Genomic DNA, 22,127 nt, shown 5'->3' on the forward strand with positions numbered 1-22,127 from the left:
CTATTTTTACCCGATGTTACTAGTTAGTGAGACAGTAACCTTAAACTCTGGTGCCGTACAAAAGGAACTCTATGTGGGTTCTGTTCAGGCCCATATATTTTCTTCCTTCATGTAACTATTTAAATAAATGTATCCCCCCCCCCTGAGCACAGTAGGTCCTGACACTTTGACAAATCAGGGCATGCAAATGAGTGGGTTTTGGATGAATGAAGTGGTGCAAACTGAATCTATGTAAAATTATATATATATATATATATATATATATATATATATATATATATATATATCTCACAGGACTAAATGAAGAACTGCACTACTTAAGCGAAGCGGATCTTTTGCATTCTGTCGGCTTAGCGCTCAAATAGGGCCAGACATGACTTTTACTGTGCTCCCTATAGAAGTCTTCCAAAAGTGTATAAAATTGTTGCTCCACAAAAAAAAAAAGTCTAAAATAGCTTCAGCAATTATGGTTTAAATACAATACCACAACAGTTCAGAAAAAAAAAAAAAAAAAAAAAGAAAAATAGGTTCAACAATGGCTTGAATACTATGAATACCTTTGGGTGCTCCTCTGGAACATGTTGCTTGGCATACTTTGCCAGTTCCAACATCTGTGGATCCACTTCTTCTCGATCATAGCTATTTGTACAATTCACCAAAGTGGAAGCGACAGCAAATAACACAGTCTTGTCCTGTGACTTTATAGGGTACAAAGAAATTAAAATGAGATTAGTATATTATGTTATAAATATTTTTATATGTATCTATTTTATCTAATGTTACTGTGCCTGGGTCAAGTGGAGTGTATATGTTTTATCATCACATGCTAAAATAGTGGGCTTGAGCCAATGTGCCTGAAATGTTGCCTTATGATGACCAATTAAGATAATAATTGAAATTTTTATTGCTGTGCTACAGCAATTTTTTTTTAAACTGTATGTAAGAGATAAATGGGAAAATCTAGTTAAATACACGGAAATGGTAAGAAAGAGGATGCATGTATGATATGTCAGCTAACTAATTCAATATTACTGGCTGTCAAATATATTTAAATGCCAGTTTTATCACTCAAACTTTAATATCAATTAATGATGTGCTAATTAATAATTTTACATAATTTCATCTCATTTTAAAATTAAAGGGACATGGAACTCAAAATGTTTCTCTTTCATGATTCAGCTTTCTAATTACTTCTATTATCAAACTTTCTTTGTTCTCTTGGTATCGTTTGTTGAAAAGCAGGGGTATAAGCTCAGAAACGTGCACGTGTCTGGAGCACTAAATGGCAGCAGTTTTACAAGAATGTCATCCATTTGCAAGAGCACTAGATGGCAGCAATATTTCCTGCCATGTAGTGCTCCCGACACCTCTTCAACAACAAATACCATGGGAACAAAGCAAATTTGATAATAGAAGTTAACTGGAAACTTTTTTTTAAATTGTATGTTCTGTCTGAATCACAAAAGAAAATATTTCAGTTTCATATCCCTTTAACATGCTTAAAATGGCCAAGAAAAATGAATTTCAATCAGATTCATTTTGAGTTTAAGTTTCACAATTTAAAAAGAGTGATTTCAAGGTACATTTCTTTTTCTTTGTTGCCCTTATAAAATAGTGTTTTTAAAATGAGTTACACATTTCTACACATTCCTGGCCAGAATAAACACATTTTGTATTCCATGTTTGTTGACGCTCAACTGCACAAACAGAGCTGTGGGAACTTATAAGCTTATGAACATGGCTTGGCCCCTAGGGATCCTTGATGTGAAAACATGTAAATACTTTTTCTAAATCCTTTTTCATGGCAAAAATATATTTTAACATTTTTAATTGCAACTCTTTTGAATGCATGATATATATTTTTTTAAGTTTAATGTCACAGGAATATTTTAATAATACCTTACCTTTGCGAGCGTGAACATAGCCTGCAAAGCAGATTTATCTTCTACAAACTCTTCTTTAACATCTGCATCAAATGTCAGGTAAGCCAACCCTTCCACAGCCCAACGCCTTGTGCTCGGTTGTATGGTCTCATTGCACAGCCATCTATAAAGAAACATGCAAGGATCTAAAATTGTTTCCCTTCTTCTATATATATATATGTCTGTATGTATGTATGTATGTATGTATGTGTGTGTGTGTGTGTGTGTGTGTGTGTGTGTGTATATGTGTGTGTGTGTATGTGTGTGTGTGTGTGTGTGTATGTATATGTGTGTGTGTGTATGTGTGTGTGTGTGTGTGTGTGTGTATGTATATGTGTGTGTGTGTATGTGTGTGTGTGTGTGTGTGTGTGTGTGTGTGTGTGTGTGTGTGTGTGTGTGTGTGTGTGTGTGTGTTACAAAAGTCGATAAAACACTCACTTGCGACACTGCTTAGCTAATTTCAGAGTAGATCCCTCTGCAAACTGTTTCATGCTGAAATCCGTCCCTCCTGCAGAGCCCAACTTGCAGAGACCCTAAAAGGAAAGGATTAGTTGCCAATAATAAGTGGTACTATCAAAGAAGCATAGAGGGAGAACACAAAAGAAACAAAATCTGCAAAATGTATTTCAAAATGTCTATAGACCCGAATATTGGAATTCCCCCGAGCTTGCAGGGCCTAATCTCTAAAGCTCTCTGGTCTAGCGAAATTCTATAAAGACACCTTGTCAGTATTATGAGGCCCCTCAGGGATTGTTTTAAAGGCAACTTTTACCTTAGGAACAGTGTATCCCATTAAGATAGTTCACTAATATGCATCATGATAAGAAAATACACTTATTTTACAATATAATGTTCAGTAAAATTAGGTGATCATTTTTGTCAATGCCGGCGAGTTTTTAAGAATTAGTCCATAGAACTGCTTCAATGTTGCAATATATTTTAATTATGTTGCTCCCTTTATTTAAAATCTACCACTGCCTTTAGAGGCCAAACCCTACTTTACTCCAAAATATATATATATATCTGCATAAAAGACATATTTAAGGGATATAAAATTACAGCATTTTATTATTGCACTCGTGCTTGCATATAACCTCTGCAAAGGCAGTTAAAAATCAGCAAGGCACTATTAGTAGCTAGCTGAATACATCTGGTGAGCCAATGAAAAGAGGCATATATGTACATGGCCACCAATCACCAGCTACCTCTGGTAGTGCACTGCTGTTTCTGAGCCTACACCTAGGTATACTTTTCAACAAAGAATACAAAAAGGACAAAGTCAATTTGATATTAGACATAAATTGACTTTTGAGTTTCATGGTCGTAATAAAATGAAACATTTGATTATGATTCTAATTTAAAGTCCACTATACAAAGTATTAGTTTACAAATAGCTAATAGATGGTTTTAGTTAATATAAATTATAAAAAGACTAAGTGAACATCTGGAGTTCTGTAAAAATGCTGGAATGAGGGATTATTTGAGTAAATTATAGCTATGGAAAATTGTTTAAAAAATACACTTAAAAGGGACAGTCTAGTCAAAATTAAGCTTTCATTATTCAGATAGGACATGTAATTTTAATCATCTTTCCATTTACTTTTATCATCAAATTTGCTTTTTTTCTCTTGGTATTCTTAGTTGAAACTAAACCTAGGTAGGCTCATAGGCTAACTTCTAAGCCCTTGAGGGCTGCCTCTAATCACATGCTTTTTAAATTGTTTTTCACAACAAAAGACTTGATAGTTCACGTGGGTCATATAGATAACACTGTGTTCAGGCACAGAAAGTTATTTAAAGGCACACTGAACCCAAATTTTTTTCTTTCATGATTCAGATAGGGCATGCAATTTTAAGCAACTTTCTAATTTACTCCTATTATCAATTTTTCTTGCTATCTTTATTTGAAAAAGACGACATCTAAGTTATTTGTTTGGTTCCGAACCCTGGAAAGCACTTGTTCATTGGTGGATGAATTTATGCACCAATCAGCAAGAACAACCCAGGTTGTTCACCAAAAATGGGCTGGCATCTAAACTTACATTTTTGCATTTCAAATAAAGATACCAACAGAATGAAGAAAAAATTATAATAGGAGTAAATTAGAAAGTTGTTTAAAATTGCATGCTCTATCTGAATCACGAAAGAAAACATTTGGGTTCAGTGTCCCTTTAAGATTTAGCACAAAAATGCTAAATGCAAGTCAATAGAAAATAAATAGTCACAGTCATGTGATCAGGGGGCTGTCAGAAGGTTCTTAGAGGCAAGGTAATCACAGAGGTAAAAAAGTATATTAATATAAATGTATTGGTTATGCAAAACTGGGGAATGGGTAATAAAGGGATTATGTAACTTTTGAAACAATAAAAATTATATTGTAGACTGTCCCTTTAAAAAGGGACACTCAAGTCAAATTTAAACTTTCATTATTCAGATACAGCATGCAATTTTAAACAACTTTCCAATTTATGTCCATTAACAAAATGTACAGTCTTTTTATAATTAAACATTTTGAGTCACCAGCTCCTACTGAGCATGTGCAAGAATTCACAGAATAAAACGTGTATGCATTTGTGATTGGCTGATGGCTGTCACATGGTATGTGTATGCATTTGTGATTAGCCGTTACATGTTACAGAGGGAGTGGAAATAGACATAACTTTTAAAATTGTCGGGGGAAAAAATCTGCTACTCATTTGAGGTTCAGACTAAGTGATATTGCATTGTCTTGTTAATTATGCAAATCTACAGTATTGACGGGTCCTTTAAGGAAAATCCCTATTAGTTTTTATTTATTAAGGTTGTTTTTTCTTTGAATTCAAATTTAAATAAATTCAAAATAATTTATTTACTGTGAAGAAATAATGAACTTCTACAATGTTGATGGAAAATAAAGAAGGGTTCTAGAAGCTAAAAAAAAAAGAAACCTATATTTTACAACTGGAATATTTTTGTACAGGGATTAACAAATTCAAGAGAAAAAAATAAAAATAAAAGACAAAATCTGAGAAGAGAAGTGGTCATCTCAGAAGTTACTATAGACTTGTAGGTATACGTTTCATAAAAGGGCAGTAAATATGTGAATTTACTTCTTAGAAGTCAGAAAAAAGGGCTACTCACCACCAGGGCACGTATACGGATAGCATCATTTTCATTCTTCTTGTAAATATCCTTCAGTAGCGTAACCCCATTGGCTGTAATGAAGGAGGCCCTTTTGGCTTTGCCTGCAGCATGGATTAGTGCTTCTACTGCAATCTGCTGATCAATTTCTCGTTCAGACGCACAAAGAGATATGATACTCTCCATGATACCTGTAAGCTCAAGTGTTCTATTTCCAGCCTCAGACGGACCCTGCAATAAGCAGGAGACTGTCTGTATTGCTCGCAATTTCCCATCCATACCATGGCCTTCAAACCATCCCCTGTGGTCATAAAGTACAGGAAAAAGGAACATTATTTTTCTAGCAAAATTGATAGGAAACGTTTAATATCTAAATGCTAGATTTTTAGCCTTTATTCATAAATCACATTATATAACAAAAGATATCTGAAAATAACGAAGACATAGTACACTAAGAATTAAATACAGAAACAGTTGAGGTTCCAGCTTATGATAGTTTAGATGATGCTTTGCCTGTGAAACTTGCTATGTATAAATGATAATGGTTTGCAGATTTGCAAAGGGAGATAACATATACATCGTTCTTCAGAGAAAATTATGAAGTAGCAGGGTGGCAGCAGTGTAATATTTTCTACATTATATAATTTTCTGCTATCCAAAGCAAAAATTAATTACATAATTTAACAAAAATAGATTTTATGATAATTTGTGCAATAAAAATTGAACAACATTTTTAACATTAGCTAATTTTAGCTTCATACTGGCTAAAATTTTAGCCAGGTGGTTAGTAAAATCACACGGTGAACCCGCTAAAAATCTTTTACCGGACATAATCCTCGCAAAGCTTGTGGAAGTTCTGTCTTTCAGGATCACATTTAAGGTCATCAAAAAGCTTGTTAAGGAGAACAGAAGCACTCATTCTAGTGGTTTCTGTGACATCAAGGCATCCAGGGATCTCCACAACAGATCCTCCCACTTCAAGTATTTTCTTTAACCCTGAAAGAACAACCCAGAAAATAGTATTTTTTTTTTTTTTTTAAAGAAAAGTCTTCTTATTGATCCTATTGTTTGTTTTTTATGTCACTTGATCCATACAGTTTATAGTGGATTTAAGTTTGTTAAACTGTAAAACAAAAATTAAAAGAGCTTTTTTTTTTTTAAATGATCTATTTACCTTGGTCAATGACCCACAGGGTCATGCCATTGTTGAGATCACGTAATGTCTTTCGAGGAACCACTTTTATCAGAAGATTAAGAGAATTTTCCCGGCCATGTGATGAAACACTTTTCTGTGTAAGCATCTCCAGAAGATGGTGGATCATAGACTTCAGCTCCTGGGATGGATCTTTGAAAGCACAGAAAAGAAGCTTGATATATGTCATTTTACTCTTGATAACTCTACATTAGAGAACCTAAAGCACACAATTCTTCTTACCAAGGACAATTGCACCTTCCTTCCCCCGGATGTCCTTAGTCATTCCTTCCTTAAGAGCATCAAACATGACATGTAGAAGATTACATGCTGCGAGAGATACAGGCTCATCATCCACTGCCATAATAGAACAGAACTTCTCCATGCCCACTGCTCTTAGAATTGCCACAGTCTGGTTATGCCAATGGAGAACACAAAAATATACATGATTAATTGGCAGAGAACATATTTTTTCTATATTAATATATTAGCAAACAAAATAACATTTCACAATCAAGTATAGTTACAAGTGGCTCCCATTCGTTTTTTTGTAAAGACTAGGATAAAAAAAAAAAAAAATACAGTAAAAGAAAGCAAGTAGGTTGGCTTGCCAGACAAAGTTTATAGGTGTAAGTAAACTGGCAAAGGTCAGTGGAGAATCTCCTCTTAGTTAGAAATCTTTATTTCCCACAATTTAAAGGGAAAGTGTACTGTAAAATTGTTTTCCCCTTAAAGTGAAGGTAAACTTTGATGAATGAAAGCCCGTTTTTAAAAAAATACTATTAAAAACAGGGGCACTTTCATTCATCAAAGTAAACAAATCAGCCTTTTTGATTAAAAACTTACCTTTATTTTTTTCACAGCTACAGCAGCTTACCCCTCCTGGAAATCCTCTCTTCACACGTCAGCAATGACTAATCCTGCTTCCTCCATTCACAGCTTTCCCCCCAGGGTGGTTATTGCCTGAGGCCACTGCGATTGGAGGAAGCCGGATTAGTTATTGCCGAGGTGTGAAGAGGGGATTTCCAGGAGGGGTAAGCTGCTGTAGCTGTGAAAAGAAAAAAAAAAGGTTTTTAATCAAAACGGCTGCTTTGTAAACTTTGATGAATGAAAGCTCCCCTGTTTTTAATAGTATTTTTAAAAAACGGGCTTTCATTCACCAAAGTTTACCTTCACTTTAATATATATCCAATGTCTTATACCAACTGTAGAGTATAAAATGCATTGGATATTCACCACAATAAAGCGTTTAAGGGACATTAAACACTAAATAAATGTTAGATAGAATGATGCATTCAAAGAAAAGATTAGTCTGAGAATAACATGTAGATGTATTTTTTAAAGTTTTATTAGCTGTTTAAATATTGAAAAAAATAAAGTGCAAAGTTTTAGTGTCTATAAAACAATGGGAGCAGCAATTATGTTACCTTTTCTGCTGTGGTCAATTAGAGACAATAATAAATAGGTCACTAGAGTGTGTAGCCAATGGCTTTGCGGAATATAACAGGTGTTCTGCACTTCCATTTCTAAAAGCTCACAAATTCAGAAAGTAATTACAGGAAAAGGGGGAAAATAAATAATGAACGTATATTGCAGAGTTTTATTTATATGTGTGATTTATCATTTTATATGTCCATCTCACAGTGTTTAAATGTCCCTTTAAGGGTAGTTTAAAACAGAACTATCTAATTATTTAATCACTTCCAGGACTTCTTGTTATTCTTTACAATTAAAATAGTTCTTAGTGACTTTGGTTGTATGTTTGAAGTCGTTATGCTGAAGAATAAATTTGGGGCCAATGCAGTCTCTCTCTAAATTTAGGGCAATAATGTGAATCAGATATCTTTTCTCCTAACCTGTATTCAGGAATCTGAACATGCTTCCTGTTTCTTTTCTTGTATTCATGTTGGTCTAGTAGCGTTAGTGAGTATAGCTGATACCAATCATGTCTTTCTCTAAACAGCCAGCAAAAGTAAAGGATTTTAAGCATGCCCAGCTTCCTGAATACAGATTTAGCTATACGGCCTCTGATTGGCACTTTCACATCATGACCAGAAAGTAAAAATAAAATAAAAATTGTGAGTAATCAGAGAAATGGCTGAAGGCCCAAGTTTTGCAAGTATGATAACGAAACATGCAAAATTGATAACTGCAAATTAATATATTTGATTAAATGTAAGCAATACATTAAATACACCATATTTTTTGCTGTAGTCACATTTAACTTTAAAAATCTGAAGCTGAATGTGTGTGGTTTCCATGTAATTTATATGCACTGAGGAAGGTTATAGAAAAGTGGTAGTATGGCCTAACGCAGCACTTTACCCGAGACTGATGACCAGTGCAGAGACCAACAAAAGTCCTCATGGCAGCTACCATCATATCTGCCTTTTTAGTTTCCATCATACGCTGCAGGAGGCGTACTCCATCACTCTGGAAAATCTTCTGTGCTCCTGCATCTTCTCTAGCTAGGACAATTAAATTCTGTGCAGCCTGTAACAAAAGACGACATTATCATCCTGCCCAAATTATTCCTCACTCTAGGACTACACCAATAATCTATGCCTTGAGTCATTACCTTTTGTTGTTTCTCTGTGTCTTTTTCTTCTGGGTCAAGTAAAATCTGAAACATCTGTTCAACTCGAGAGTCTGTGGATGACATGAGTCGAACCTGCCAAACCCAAAACAAGTTGTTTTAATTTTCCAAATGGAAAATGACCCAATTTTGCATCATATGTATACTATATCAATTTCAAACTTCTGCTGCTAATGGATAAATATAATCAGAAGATAGAGGATGTGATTATGGAAAAGGAGCATAACCTAACCATAGTAACTTGTACCACTTAGTTCTTTTAGCCACATGGAGCATAAATTCTGTACAACATGTCATCCACTCGTGATTGATTATCCACAATAATAATTATAAGCAGTATTGCAGTCCCCACAAAAGTAATCATGACCACCTTTTCCTGGGCCCGAACTCCAAGGTTTCTCACAGCCTCCTGAAATACTTTATTTTTAGGTTCCAAACTAAGACACCTTTTGAGATCAAGTATTGCCTGGTCCAGTTGACCAAGCTTCTCCAAGGCCTGGCTGCGTCTGAACAGTGCCTTCACGTCACCTCCATCCACTTCAATTGCTAAATAATAAGCAAAAAAAATCAATTATTAATGGAAGGGGATATATGTGCCCTACATGTTATCTATACTGCACTAATAATTTAAACTTGGCTGACATTTACACTGTAAACATACATACAACTTACCTTTCGATGAATCTTCTTCGGCTTTTGCATAATTATCCTAAATTAAAAACAAAACAAAAAAAAGAGATTTGATTGCCTTTTAAGAACCGGTTTCCCCTAACAAAGATATCTTCCTAATATAAAACAGCATTATAGTTTTTCTCTAAATAAATACTAAAGTATGAACAAAGTAGCCAGAGTAATAAATAGATTCTTATATACAGTATATATGAGTATATATGAGAAAAACAGACTATAAGCATCTTTTAAATACACATATGTCTAAAAAAAAAAAAAAAAAAAAAAATGGATTCATCCATAACAGGGGTGTCTACATTTTTCAGCTGATCGTATTGTAATGTTTACCTTAATTCACATGTGGGCACACTGTAACAATTATTTTAAAACAAAAACATATACTTATAAAGAAGCATTGAAGAGCAATTCTTAAGAATGATATATGATACTGTTTATACTTGCACACATCCAGCAAACATATTCATATAAAAAAAAACACACACACACGGGTCTACAAACTGCAAGTAAAATCTGACAGATTTCCTAGCTTGAGCTGTAAGCTAAACGGATGATTAACAAAAGTAATCACTCAGAGAGAAGAGTGTGTAATCACAGCTAACTACATAACTAGAACATCTAGAAAGTTGAAAGTAAACACGTTTGCTTGAGCGCAATTAAATTTAACGCATGTTAGGTGAGCACAACTTCAGAGCTCTGGTTAACTATTACGCGAGACAAAAAAGCTGCACAAAAACAGAAAAAAATCCACGTCAAAAGTAGAGTTATACTGTGATAAAAAATATTTAAAAAATAGCTTTAAAAAGTTGTGAGGTATTAGAAAACAAAACTGTTGAAAATGGCTTTAACAGAGACACATACATGTCTAAATATGTCTATGTACGCATATATTTCATTGTACACTTACTGTACATATTTCACATTCCAATGTTCTTCACATAGGGGAATATGCTCTAAGTATTTTTAAAATATAAGATCAGCTTTTTATAGAAATATTTATTTAAGAATAAATAGATCATATTCTTCTATGTGAAGAACATTGGAATGTGAAATATTCAATTTTCATAACAGTTTGAGCACACTAGGTTAAAACGAGATTGGGTTAGCACGAGAGTATGGGTGTTAGTTTTTTTTTCCCCAGCTGCTGTGCTCCATTGAAGTCTATGTGGTAATACTGTAATGTGTTTGAGATAGTCCAAATTCCACTTTTTGCGCACGTTTTGTTTTTTTCTGTTTACGTACAATAATATTTTGGCTAATTATTTTACGCAATAAAAGGCAATTATTTGATCCTGTGTTATGACAGATGCTCTGACTTGTATTACATTCATACCTATGTACACACAATTATTGTTATAATTTACAGGTAGCCCTCAGTTTACGTCGGGGTTAGGTTCAAGAAGGAATGGTTGTAAATCGAAACCATTGTAAATTGAAACCCAGTTTAAAATGTAAGTCAATGGGAAGTGAGGGAGATAGGTTCCAGGCCCCTCTCAAAATTGTCATAAGTAACACCTAATACATTATTTTTAAAGCTTTTGAAATGAAGACTTTAAATGCTTTAAACAGCATTATAAACCTAATAAAATAATCACACAACACAGAATATATAATTAAACTAAGTTAAATGAACAAAAACATTTGCTAAACAGCATTACAAACCTAATAAAATAATCACACAACACAGACTTCACCTGCATTTTTCGGCAAACAGTTCTTTCTATGCATTCTAATCTGGACTGATTTACAGACAGGAAGTTCTTGTTTCTTGTGAAATCTGCTCGATAGCTCAGGTCTGGTTAAACTGATTAATTTCAGCTTGCTTGACTTTGCTGCAACACAAGCGGACAGCTCCACCTACTGGCTATTTTAATAAATGCACTGCTTCTCAATGCTTTTCAATAGCAGTCACATGACTGGGAAAAAAAGGTTGTTATTCTGAAACGGTGTAAATTGAACCTTTGTAAAACGAGGGCCACCTGAATTTGTATAGTGACGCAAAATTCCATAGAACTCACCAATTTAAGGTAGCAGGCAGCACGATTGCGGTGAAGAATCGCTGCATCTTTTTTGTCATTGGAGAGGCTGATTGCTTTTGTGTAACAGGATAAGGCTGCATCATAATCCCCAGCCTTAAAGTGTTTGTTACCCTCTTCTCGTAGGTTTTCAGACGTTACCTGTAGCAGGTAAAAAAGTGTCATGGTAAAATCAATTTACAACATTGAAACAAGATAACATTTTCTATAAAAAAAATACAACAACAACAACAACAACACAGATTCAGCACTCTAGTAGTCATAACTATAGGTGAAATATACACGCTCTTTTTCTATATTATCATATGCAAAATAATTTCTAATCCTGGGTTCTAAGCAGAGATCTCTAGTCCACACATTACACAAACAGAAAATATTTGAGGCGGAGAGGGAAAAACAAAAACAAAAGTGTAACGAGAGGAAAAAAAAACAAAACAAAAAAAAAACAAATATTGGAAAAAAAGGAAAAAATGATCAGAGCCACTTTACCCATGCAGTTTTCCATCATTTTATTTGATGTAAAGCACCACTTCAGAACTGACATCTGGTCATTTTAATACCCTTCTAACCTGACTATGTTTAACCACTTAACTACTGAGCCATGTCCATTCACGTGTTGAGCTGCTTTAGGGTTTCTAGATGCTGCACACATTTAAGCCTTACTGTAGGCAATTTTCATTGAGGAACCCACACATTATATATTAGTTATTTTCAGGCAACCCTTTACATTCAAACTATTAATTATTTTGTGTATATATCATATGGGAGAACTTTAAAACAAAAAGGATAAAATAAAAAAAAAATAAAAAAAAGATGCTGGTTTATTCAGAGCACATAAAATGTAAAATATTTTAAAAATATAAAAACATTTCAAAATATTTTGTTAGTTGCAGCAGCAGCAAAAAAAAAAAAAAAATTCAGTCTAACTTAACCAGACCTTTATCCTTGTATTTTCGCTCGACAGGAGCTGTTTTGAGACAAATGTACCCTGAATGGACCTATTCTTTACACAGAAAAGCATATTATCAGATTATATATATACACACACACACATCTCAGAAGAGAGAGACACACTCCTGAGATAGAACAAAAGCTAGAATAACTTCCATGCCTATTCATTTTGATTGCAACTCAGGGTGCACGCTCTTTTAGCACATTATGCCTTTTCACAGAGAAAAATATACTATAGCATATCAGTCTGACCCTGCCCAATGACAGTCAAGCGCCGAAATACCAGGCAATTCTTCTCTGAACAAGAGAAACAAGAACCCCAGACAATCGTTTCGGCCTTCTGTGGGCCTCGTCAGTGAGGTGCAGTCGCATCTCTCTAAGGTAGGGTTGCCACCTCGGCCATGGTTTCCTGGACACTTATGAATTACACATGCTGCAGGGTAAGCAGAGGGGAACATGCATTGCACACCTAAACAGCACATGCATAGTGACCCTGGACAGCTCTATTCATGTTCCTCCCTGCACACCCTGCAGCATGTGTAACTCATAAGTGTCCAGGAAAACATGGCCGAGGTTGCAACCCTACTCTAAGGGCATGTGTGCAAGGAGTCCACGTCTGGTTTCCCTCATTACTCTTAGGGAGACATATATATATCTATATATCTATCAAACTCCAATGTGTTACAATATATATGTATTGCATTAGCATCAACATAGGATATGTTTTGTTGTTTGACATCAGTGAGGTTCAACTTCATAACCCATGGGAGCCGCAGATCAATATTGTAAGAATCCTTAAAGTGATGGTAAACTCTCCCCTTTATAAAAACAGATCTGGAATGTTAAGGATGTTTTAGATGGAGTTTAATTCATCAGTTGTAATGAAGATGCCATATAACTTACGTTTTAATATATATACTGTATTTTAAATTTGAATACCCCGCGCTAACGGTTTGAATTGTTCTCCTAACAGCACTCTAGCTACAACAAAAGTGCTGTACGGGGAGAGTGCTGTTTGGAGAACAGTTCAAACCTTTAGCTCACAGAAAAATTGACCTTTGAAGTGGGAGGCGGAGTGTTGGGTATTTGAATTTCATATCTATATAAGTTATATAGCGCATCTTCTTTACAACTGATTAATTAAACTCCATTTAAAATATTGCTAACATTCTGGATCTGTTTTTATAAAGAGAAGGGTTTACCATCACTTTAAGGGTTGCATATTAAACACACAAGTCTCATAATTTCTAATAATGTCCAGTGCCACAGTGCCCAATTTAGGTAACATCGCAAGGTACCCTTTATCTGCTGATATCATTTTCAGAGGGCTCATTTTAGTTTTCCTACCAACCAGAAATCCCCAAGGCACACATTTTCAGTTCTACTTTCTCCACTCCTTTCATTCATTCATGTCATTATTTATTGCAGGGGAGCATAAAAATAAAAATGAATTGATATGACATAACACAGATATAAATACATTAATAATAAAAAGATAGCAGAGCACAACAGACATGCCCTCATTTAGGCGACACCTATTTAAACACAAAAACAGAACCTTATATATGTAAGAGAATAAAGCCTCATTTAGAACACCTCATAGTTTAACTGTATTACCTGTCTAGTGTATCATATATGCATCATAGCACCTAAACAAGATACAGCTGGCCATGCTTCAATAATTCAATTTAAGCTGTTATACAACCAAGTTAATTCATTTGCCTACACAGCAGATAGTGACTTTGCTAAAAAGCTTAATCTAATTAATTAATTACGTCGGTAATAAGGCTCTCGCCCGAGCATCGCCCATAAGAACGTTCTCTGCTCTAACCTTATCCAGGCTGCTCTCCCCCATCTCGCTACTTGCACTTAGGTAGGCCTCAACCAACACCGCGAGCTTTCCTTGCTGATTCTTCCGGCAACTTGCTCTTCTTATTCAGATGTCTACAGAACCCATCAGGCCCCGCCCACACATTGGGACTATGCGTCTTTCCTTGCCCAGTTGTTACCGAATATGGAAGCGGCTGTCAGAGTGAAACCTGCAAGTAACCCCCCTTTGCTGCACACTAAAGCTTGCTGGTATCTGCTTTACATCTAAAGCCGAGCGTTTATAGCGAAACCTAAATCACTCACATACATTACTGTAAATAAAATGATCAATATGTATGTGTGTGTGTGTATATATGTATATATATATATATATATATATATATATATATATATATATATATATATATATATATATATATATATATATATATATATATATATATATATATATATATATATTATACACACATACATTACATTAATGCAATTTATAATTATTCATAATTGTTTTAACCACCTTCAGCACGGAGGCATCTCATACTGGATTTGAGCCTATAACTATAAACAGACATCCCAAAACAAGTTCAGAGTCTCCCTGATTGTAATAACGGCCCCTGAACGACAATGAAGTTGGTTTCTTATTCAAGCTGTTTCTTATTCGTGAAATTCTGTGTCTTATTCATGGAAGTTGGTTTCTTATTCATTTTTTTTTTCAGACTGCTTTAAATTGACTTTAAAATAAAAATATAGGTTTTATTTATATAATAATATGATTCAAATAATGTAGTTACACAGAGGTGGAATCCCTTTATACAACAATTGAATATACAAACTTGAAAAAAGGGCATACGTTGGCACCAATACAAATATTACTATTTTGAATAAGTAACATATATTTTTAAAGGGTTAATAACCATTGGGCCACTGATTCCACTATGAATATATACAGGGTAGATCCCCCTCCATGCCATGCAATTGTTTTTAGCCTGGCCCAATGGTGTTTTGGGCATATAAATTGATGCCAACACTGGCATAGGTGCTCTAATTCTCATTTTTGAATAAGTAACATATATTTTCAAAGGGTTAATAACCATTGGGCCACTGATTTCACTATAAATATATACAGGTTAGATCTGCCTCCATGACATGAAATTTTTTGTAGCCTGGCCCAATGGTGTTTTAAACACAGAAATTGATGCCAACACTGGCATAGGTGACATAATTCTCATTTTTGAATGTGACATATTTTCAAAAGGTTAATAACCATTGGACCACTGATTTCACTATGAATATATACAGGGTAGATCCCCCTCCATGCCATGCAATTGTTTTTGGCCTGGCCCAATGGTGTTTTTGGCACAGAAATTGATGCCAACCCTGGCATAGGTGACATAATTCTCATTTTTGAATAAGTAACAGATATTTTCAAAGAGTTAATAACCATTGGGCCACTGATTTCACTATAAATATATACAGGTTTGATCTCCCTCCATGACATGCAATTGTTTTTAGCCTGACGCAATGGTGTTTTGGGCACAGAAATTGATGCCAACACTGGCATAGGTGTTCTAATTCTCATTTTTGAATAAGTAACATATATTTTAAAAGGGCTAATAACCATTGGGCCACTGATTTCACTATGAATATATACAGGGTAGATCCCCATCCATGCCATGCAATTGTTTTTAGCCTGGCCCAATGGTGTTTTTGGCACAGAAAATGATTCCAACCCTGGCATAGGTGACATAATTCTCATTTTTTAATAAGTAACATATATTTTCAAAGGGTTAATAACCATTGGGCCACTGATTTCACTATGAATATATACAGGGTAGATCCCCCTCCATGCCATGCTATTGTTTTTAGCCTGGCCCAATGGTGTTTTGGGCACAGATATTGATGCCAACACTGGCATAGAAGACATAATTCTCAATTATGAATAAGTAACTGATATTTTCAAAGGGTTAATAACCATTGGGCCACTGATTTCACTATGAATATATACAGGGTAGACCCCCCTCCATGCCATGCAATTGTTTTTAGCCTGGCCCAATGGTGTTTTTGGCACAGAAATTTCTGCCAACCCTGGCATAGGTGACATAATTCTCATATTTGAATAAGTAACAGATATTTTCAAAGGGTTAATAACCATTGGGCCACTGATTTCACTATAAATATATACAGGATAGATCTCCCTCCATGACATGCAATTGTTTTTAGCCTGGCCCAATGGTGTTTTTGGCACAGAAATTTATGCCAACCCTGGCATAGGTGACATAATTCTCATATTTGAATAAGTAACAGATATTTTCAAAGGGTTAATAACCATTGGGCCACTGATTTCACTATGAATATATACAGGGTAGACTCCCCTCCATGCCATGCAATTGTTTTTAGCCTGGCCCAATGGTGTTTTGGGCACAGAAATTGATGCCAACACTGGCATAGGTGCTCTAATTCTCATTTTTGAATAAGTAACAGATCATTTCAAAGGGTTAATAACCATTGGGCCACTGATTTCACTATGAATATATACAGGGTAGATCCCTCTCCATGCCATGCAATTGTTTTTAGCCTGGCCCAATTGTGTTTTTGGCACAGAAATTGATGCCAACCCTGGCATAGGTGACATAATTCTCATTTTTGAATAAGTAACAGATATTTTCAAAGGGTTAATAACCATTGGGCCACTGATTTCACTACGAATATATACAGGGCAGATCCCCCCCATGACATGAAATTGTTTTTAGCCTGACGCAATGGTGTTTTTGGCACAGAAATTTCTGCCAACCCTGGCATAGGTGACATAATTCTCATATTTGAATAAGTAACAGATATTTTCAAAGGGTTAATAACCATTGGGCCACTGATTTCACTATAAATATATACAGGATAGATCTCCCTCCATGACATGCAATTGTTTTTAGCCTGGCCCAATGGTGTTTTTGGCACAGAAATTTATGCCAACCCTGGCATAGGTGACATAATTCTCATATTTGAATAAGTAACATATATTTTCAAAGGGTTAATAACCATTGGGCCACTGATTTCACTATGAATATATACAGGGAAGACTCCCCTCCATGCCATGCAATTGTTTTTAGCCTGGCCCAATGGTGTTTTGGGCACAGAAATTGATGCCAACACTGGCATAGGTGCTCTAATTCTCATTTTTGAATAAGTAACAGATCATTTCAAAGGGTTAATAACCATTGGGCCACTGATTTCACTATGAATATATACAGGGTAGATCCCTCTCCATGCCATGCAATTGTTTTTAGCCTGGCCCAATTGTGTCTTTGGCACAAAAATTGATGCCAACCCTGGCATAGGTGACATAATTCTCATTTTTGAATAAGTAACAGATATTTTCAAAGGGTTAATAACCATTGGGCCACTGATTTCACTACAAATATATACAGGGCAGATCCCCCCCCATGACATGAAATTGTTTTTAGCCTTGCCCAGTGGTGTTTTGGGCACAGAAATTGATGACAACACTGGCATAGGTGACATAATTTTCATTTTTCAATAAGTAATATATGTTTTCAAAGGGTTAATAACCATTGGGCCACTTATTTCACTATGAATATATACAGGGTAGACCCCCCTCCATGCCATGCAATTATTTTTAGCCTGGCCCAATGATGTTTTTGGCACAGAAATTGATGCCAACCCTGGCATAGGTGACATAATTCTCATTTTTGAATAACAGAAAGGAAAAGAACAGAGGAGCGCCTCGTGTGATGTATCACCAAATGCAATCAAATAAAAAAAATTGTTAACTTTTTCCCAAATATTTTCACAAACTTTAGGTTTCTCACTGAAATTATTTACAAACAACTTGTGCAATTATGGCATAAATGGTTGTAAATGCTTCTCTGGGATCCCCTTTGTTCAGAAATAGCAGACATATATGACTTTGGCATTGCTTTTTGGTAATTAAAAGGCCGCTAAATGCCACTGCGCATCACACGTGTATTATGCCCAGCAGTGAAGGGGTTAATTAGGGAGCATGTAGGGAGCGTTTAGGGTTAATTTTAGCTTTAGTAGTAGTAGACAACCCCAAGTATTGATCTAGGCCCATCTTGGTATATTTCATGCTACCATTTCACCGCTAAATGCGATCAAATAAAAAAAAAACGTAACATTTTTCACAATTTTAAGTTTCTCACTGAAATTATTTACAAACAACTTTTGCAAGTATGGCATAAATGATTGTAAATGCTTCTCTGGGATCACCTTTGTTCAGAAATAGCAGACATATATGGCTTTGGCGTTGTTTTTTGGTAATTATAAGGCCGCTAAATGCCGCTACGCACCACACGTGTATTATGCCCAGCAGTGCAGGGGTTAATTAGGTCATTTGTAGGGAGCTTGCAGGGTTAATTTTAGCTTTAGCGTAGAGATCAGCCTCCCACCTGAGACATCACACCCCAGCAGTGATGTGCGGTGGGGTCAGGTGCTGGTGAGGCTGGCTATGATACGCCCGAGAAATACATATTTGAACCCGACAGAGGCAGCTTAAATTTACGAATAAATTGGTAGGTTGCAGGTCAAATTTACTGCTATTATTAAATTTGCTTCATTCTCTTAGTATCCTTTGTTGAAGAATATGAAGCAATGTACTACTGGGTGCTAACTTAAATGAGCCAATGACAAGAGGCATATATGTGCAGCCACCAATCTCCAGCTTCTCCCATATATAGCTAATTATAATATCTTTAGGTTAGGATGATTAGTCTGATAATTACTTGACAAACACACATACATAAACTGAGGATCAGGATACACACATACACTGACATCTCTAGGACTGAGGATACACACATAAACTGACACCTCTAGGACTGAAGATACACATATAAACTGACACCTCTAGAACTGAAGATACACACATAAACTGACACCTCTAGGACTGAAGATACACACATAAACTGACACATCTAGGATTGAAGATAGTGAGATGATAACTGTGAGACAAGAAGAGGGAGAGATTAAAAAAGGTCCCCTAAGTGTTTCACTGGCTTTTCCCTTATTGTTCTTCTCTGCAATCCTGGCTCTCATTCTATCTGTATCAGCCTCAGTATGAGGTCAGATATTATATTAAAAATATCAATGTTTCCTTCCTATCCTATAACAAAGAACATTCAACAAAATAATAATCTTAAGGTGCAATCATTTTGCTGTCCATTCCTCTCTGAAAATATTATTGCTGAGCATAGAGTTGCCAGGCAGTCCCCCACACAGCCACTGAGCCAAGTGGCCAATATAGTAAAAAAAAAAATGTATTGAAAAAGTGGACAATTAAGAAACAGGGTTTTTTTTTTTTTTTTTTTAAATGTGATGTCATGTCATTGTCTATCCTAAGTTTTGATCTGAGCATATGGCTGGGCCTGGAAGTAACTTCACAACCATGACGTGGGACTGTGATCTGAGAATTCAATTTATGACGTTGTGGACTGGACATTAAGTCTCACTGTCTCATTAGCAACTGAGCATATTACTCTGTCTGGGGTTGCTGGCAATGAGGTCTATTCTGAGTCTGAGGTCTGATCACAAACTGGACTGGAGGACAGGACATTAAGGGGACCTCAGACTCAGAATAGATAGACCTCATTGCCAGCAACCCCTGACAGAAAGTTATATGCTCAGTTGCTGATGAGACTTAATGTCCAGTCCAGTTTGTGATCAGACCTCTCAGACTCAGAATAGACCTCATTGCCAGCAACCCTGGGCCCTGACAGAGAGTAATATGCTGTGCTCAGTTGCTGATGAGACTTAATGTCCACTCCAGTTTGTGATCAGACCTCAGACTCAGAATAGACCTCATTGCCAATTTGCCAGCAACCCCTGACAGAGAGTAATATGCTCAGTTGCTGATGAGAATTAATGTCCTGTCCTCCAGTCCAGTGAAGTGAGGTCTGATCACAAACTGGACTTGAGTCTGGACATTAAGTCTCATCAGCAACTGAGCATATTACTCTCTGTCAGGGGTTGCTGGCATTGCATTGAGGTCTATTCTGACTTTATGAGTCTGATCACAAGCAACTCACCTGCTTGTTATCTAGTAAACAGTAAAGAAGACTATAGTAAGACGTAGTCATGTCATGTATATAATTTTTTAAAAATACAGCAGTGCATTGTGTATTGATTCCCACTACAGACTGTTTCATACAGCATATAAATAGGAGAGTTTACAAAGCCACAAAAGTAGTTCAGTAATGCCTGGAAAAAGCTGTATTGCATCAGAACAGAAGTAGCCCCTTTTAAAGCCAGAATGGCGCTATAGGCAGAACGTTTATTTATAAACCTTCAAATTAAAAGTAATATGTTCTCATCCTCTGCAGCACAGTTAAAGAAAAAAAATTGTGGAACTTGAAAATGTGTTACTTTAAAAAAACAGGTGTCTAAATGTTTTAGGAACATAAATGAAGCAAATACATTTTATATTCTAGTAATATTCAGTCCCTACAAACTTGCACATTGAGGCATTTGGGTCCAGATGTTTTGAAGAAAAAAAATCAAAGACTATAATTGATGCATTTGTCACTTTGTAGAGAAAGAGGAAAATCATTCAATTTTAAAACCTTTGAATTTTTTTCAGAAGTTCAGGAAATATTTCAGTACAGATCTATAAAATATTGCATGTAGTTTTTTTTCCATATTAAATCATCTTATCTTTCTTCCTAAAAAGACGTAGTACAAAAATTACACTGATCCTTTACAGTATTTAATTTTAGCATTTCTTACCATGCAAGTAATTTTCTACCTTTTTCTACAAGTAGTTTTCTACATTTCTTACCATGCAGGTACCACATGGAAGCTGCAGAGAACTGCTGGTCCAGAGCAGGAAACAGGAGGTGAGCCCTCAGCAGCAGAAGTTATATGTCCCCGACTGACTAGTTGTATCCTGCTCAGGACCAGTAGTACTCTGCAACTCCAGAGAGATATTTTATGTGTTTAACCTGTCCATGTAGTTAAACACATACACTTGCAGGATACAAATTAGTGCTAGCGCATGTAATTTTTGCACAACAACCCCTTAATATTAGCATCACATTTAATAGGGTTAATACAATCATACATATGCCAATCATGATCACAGTCTATCACACAGTTTGTAGTTTGTCAGGTGCTGTCACCCACAGTGAATCTAAGGCTTATCAGGAGACATTACTACTACAGCTCAGCAGCAGCTCACTCACTCGACACTGAGACAGACACTGGGTATGTAGATAGTTTCAATACAGAGCCTGTCTGTGCTTTCTCACACTAATATACAGTGAGAATTTGTCTTACAAAATGAAACCCCTTGATTAATTTGGCCTGCTGACAAGCACCACAATAAGCTGGTTCAGCAATAGCACCCTTATTGTTGTTATCTTACCAAACACTCACTGTAAGGTTCCTAGCCTCTTTAATTAAAATTTAAACTTCCAAAAAATCAAGCGATGTAGACACTCACTTACATTCACAACACAACCGGGACAGCATGGCAGCTGCAGCTCTCAGCCTCTCACTGACCTGTCACTGAGTTGAGAGCGAGGACACCGTCTCACACACACAGACAGTGGACACTGAGAGTACGTGGCTGGCCTGGCTCCTGCAGTCTTCTCCAAGTTGAAAGTTCTCTCACTGTCACTGTCTGGGATTATCTCCCGCCCCGCCGCCCGCCCGCCGCCTGCACCAGTCCCACGGTTAACACAACCCGGGTCACGCCAGGACAGCATGGCAGCTGCAGCTCTCAGCCTCTCACTAACCTGTCACAGACTTGAGAGCGAGGACACCGT

The 22,127-nt window shown here is 36.0% G+C and overlaps 1 protein-coding gene across 1 annotated transcript in view; it reads right to left on the reverse strand.

Annotated features, from left to right (window-relative positions):
- UNC45A (unc-45 myosin chaperone A) overlaps window positions 1-14,499 on the reverse strand; it is a 59,459-nt gene extending 44,960 nt beyond the window's left edge. Inside the window, exons 1-13 of the mRNA XM_053717712.1 lie at window positions 14,336-14,499; window positions 11,536-11,694; window positions 9,503-9,539; window positions 9,201-9,376; window positions 8,813-8,905; window positions 8,560-8,727; window positions 6,478-6,646; window positions 6,217-6,387; window positions 5,867-6,038; window positions 5,043-5,343; window positions 2,361-2,455; window positions 1,905-2,046; window positions 558-698 (exon numbers count right to left, since the gene is read on the reverse strand). Of these exons, the coding sequence (XP_053573687.1) occupies window positions 558-698; window positions 1,905-2,046; window positions 2,361-2,455; window positions 5,043-5,343; window positions 5,867-6,038; window positions 6,217-6,387; window positions 6,478-6,646; window positions 8,560-8,727; window positions 8,813-8,905; window positions 9,201-9,376; window positions 9,503-9,539; window positions 11,536-11,694; window positions 14,336-14,359 (1,848 nt within the window). The 5' untranslated portion in view covers window positions 14,360-14,499. The remainder of the gene's footprint in view (window positions 1-557; window positions 699-1,904; window positions 2,047-2,360; window positions 2,456-5,042; window positions 5,344-5,866; window positions 6,039-6,216; window positions 6,388-6,477; window positions 6,647-8,559; window positions 8,728-8,812; window positions 8,906-9,200; window positions 9,377-9,502; window positions 9,540-11,535; window positions 11,695-14,335) is intronic.
- Between the last annotated feature and the right edge of the window lie 7,628 nt (window positions 14,500-22,127).

This window comes from Bombina bombina, chromosome 6 (genome assembly GCF_027579735.1).
Source record: "Bombina bombina isolate aBomBom1 chromosome 6, aBomBom1.pri, whole genome shotgun sequence".
NCBI lineage: Eukaryota > Metazoa > Chordata > Amphibia > Anura > Bombinatoridae > Bombina > Bombina bombina.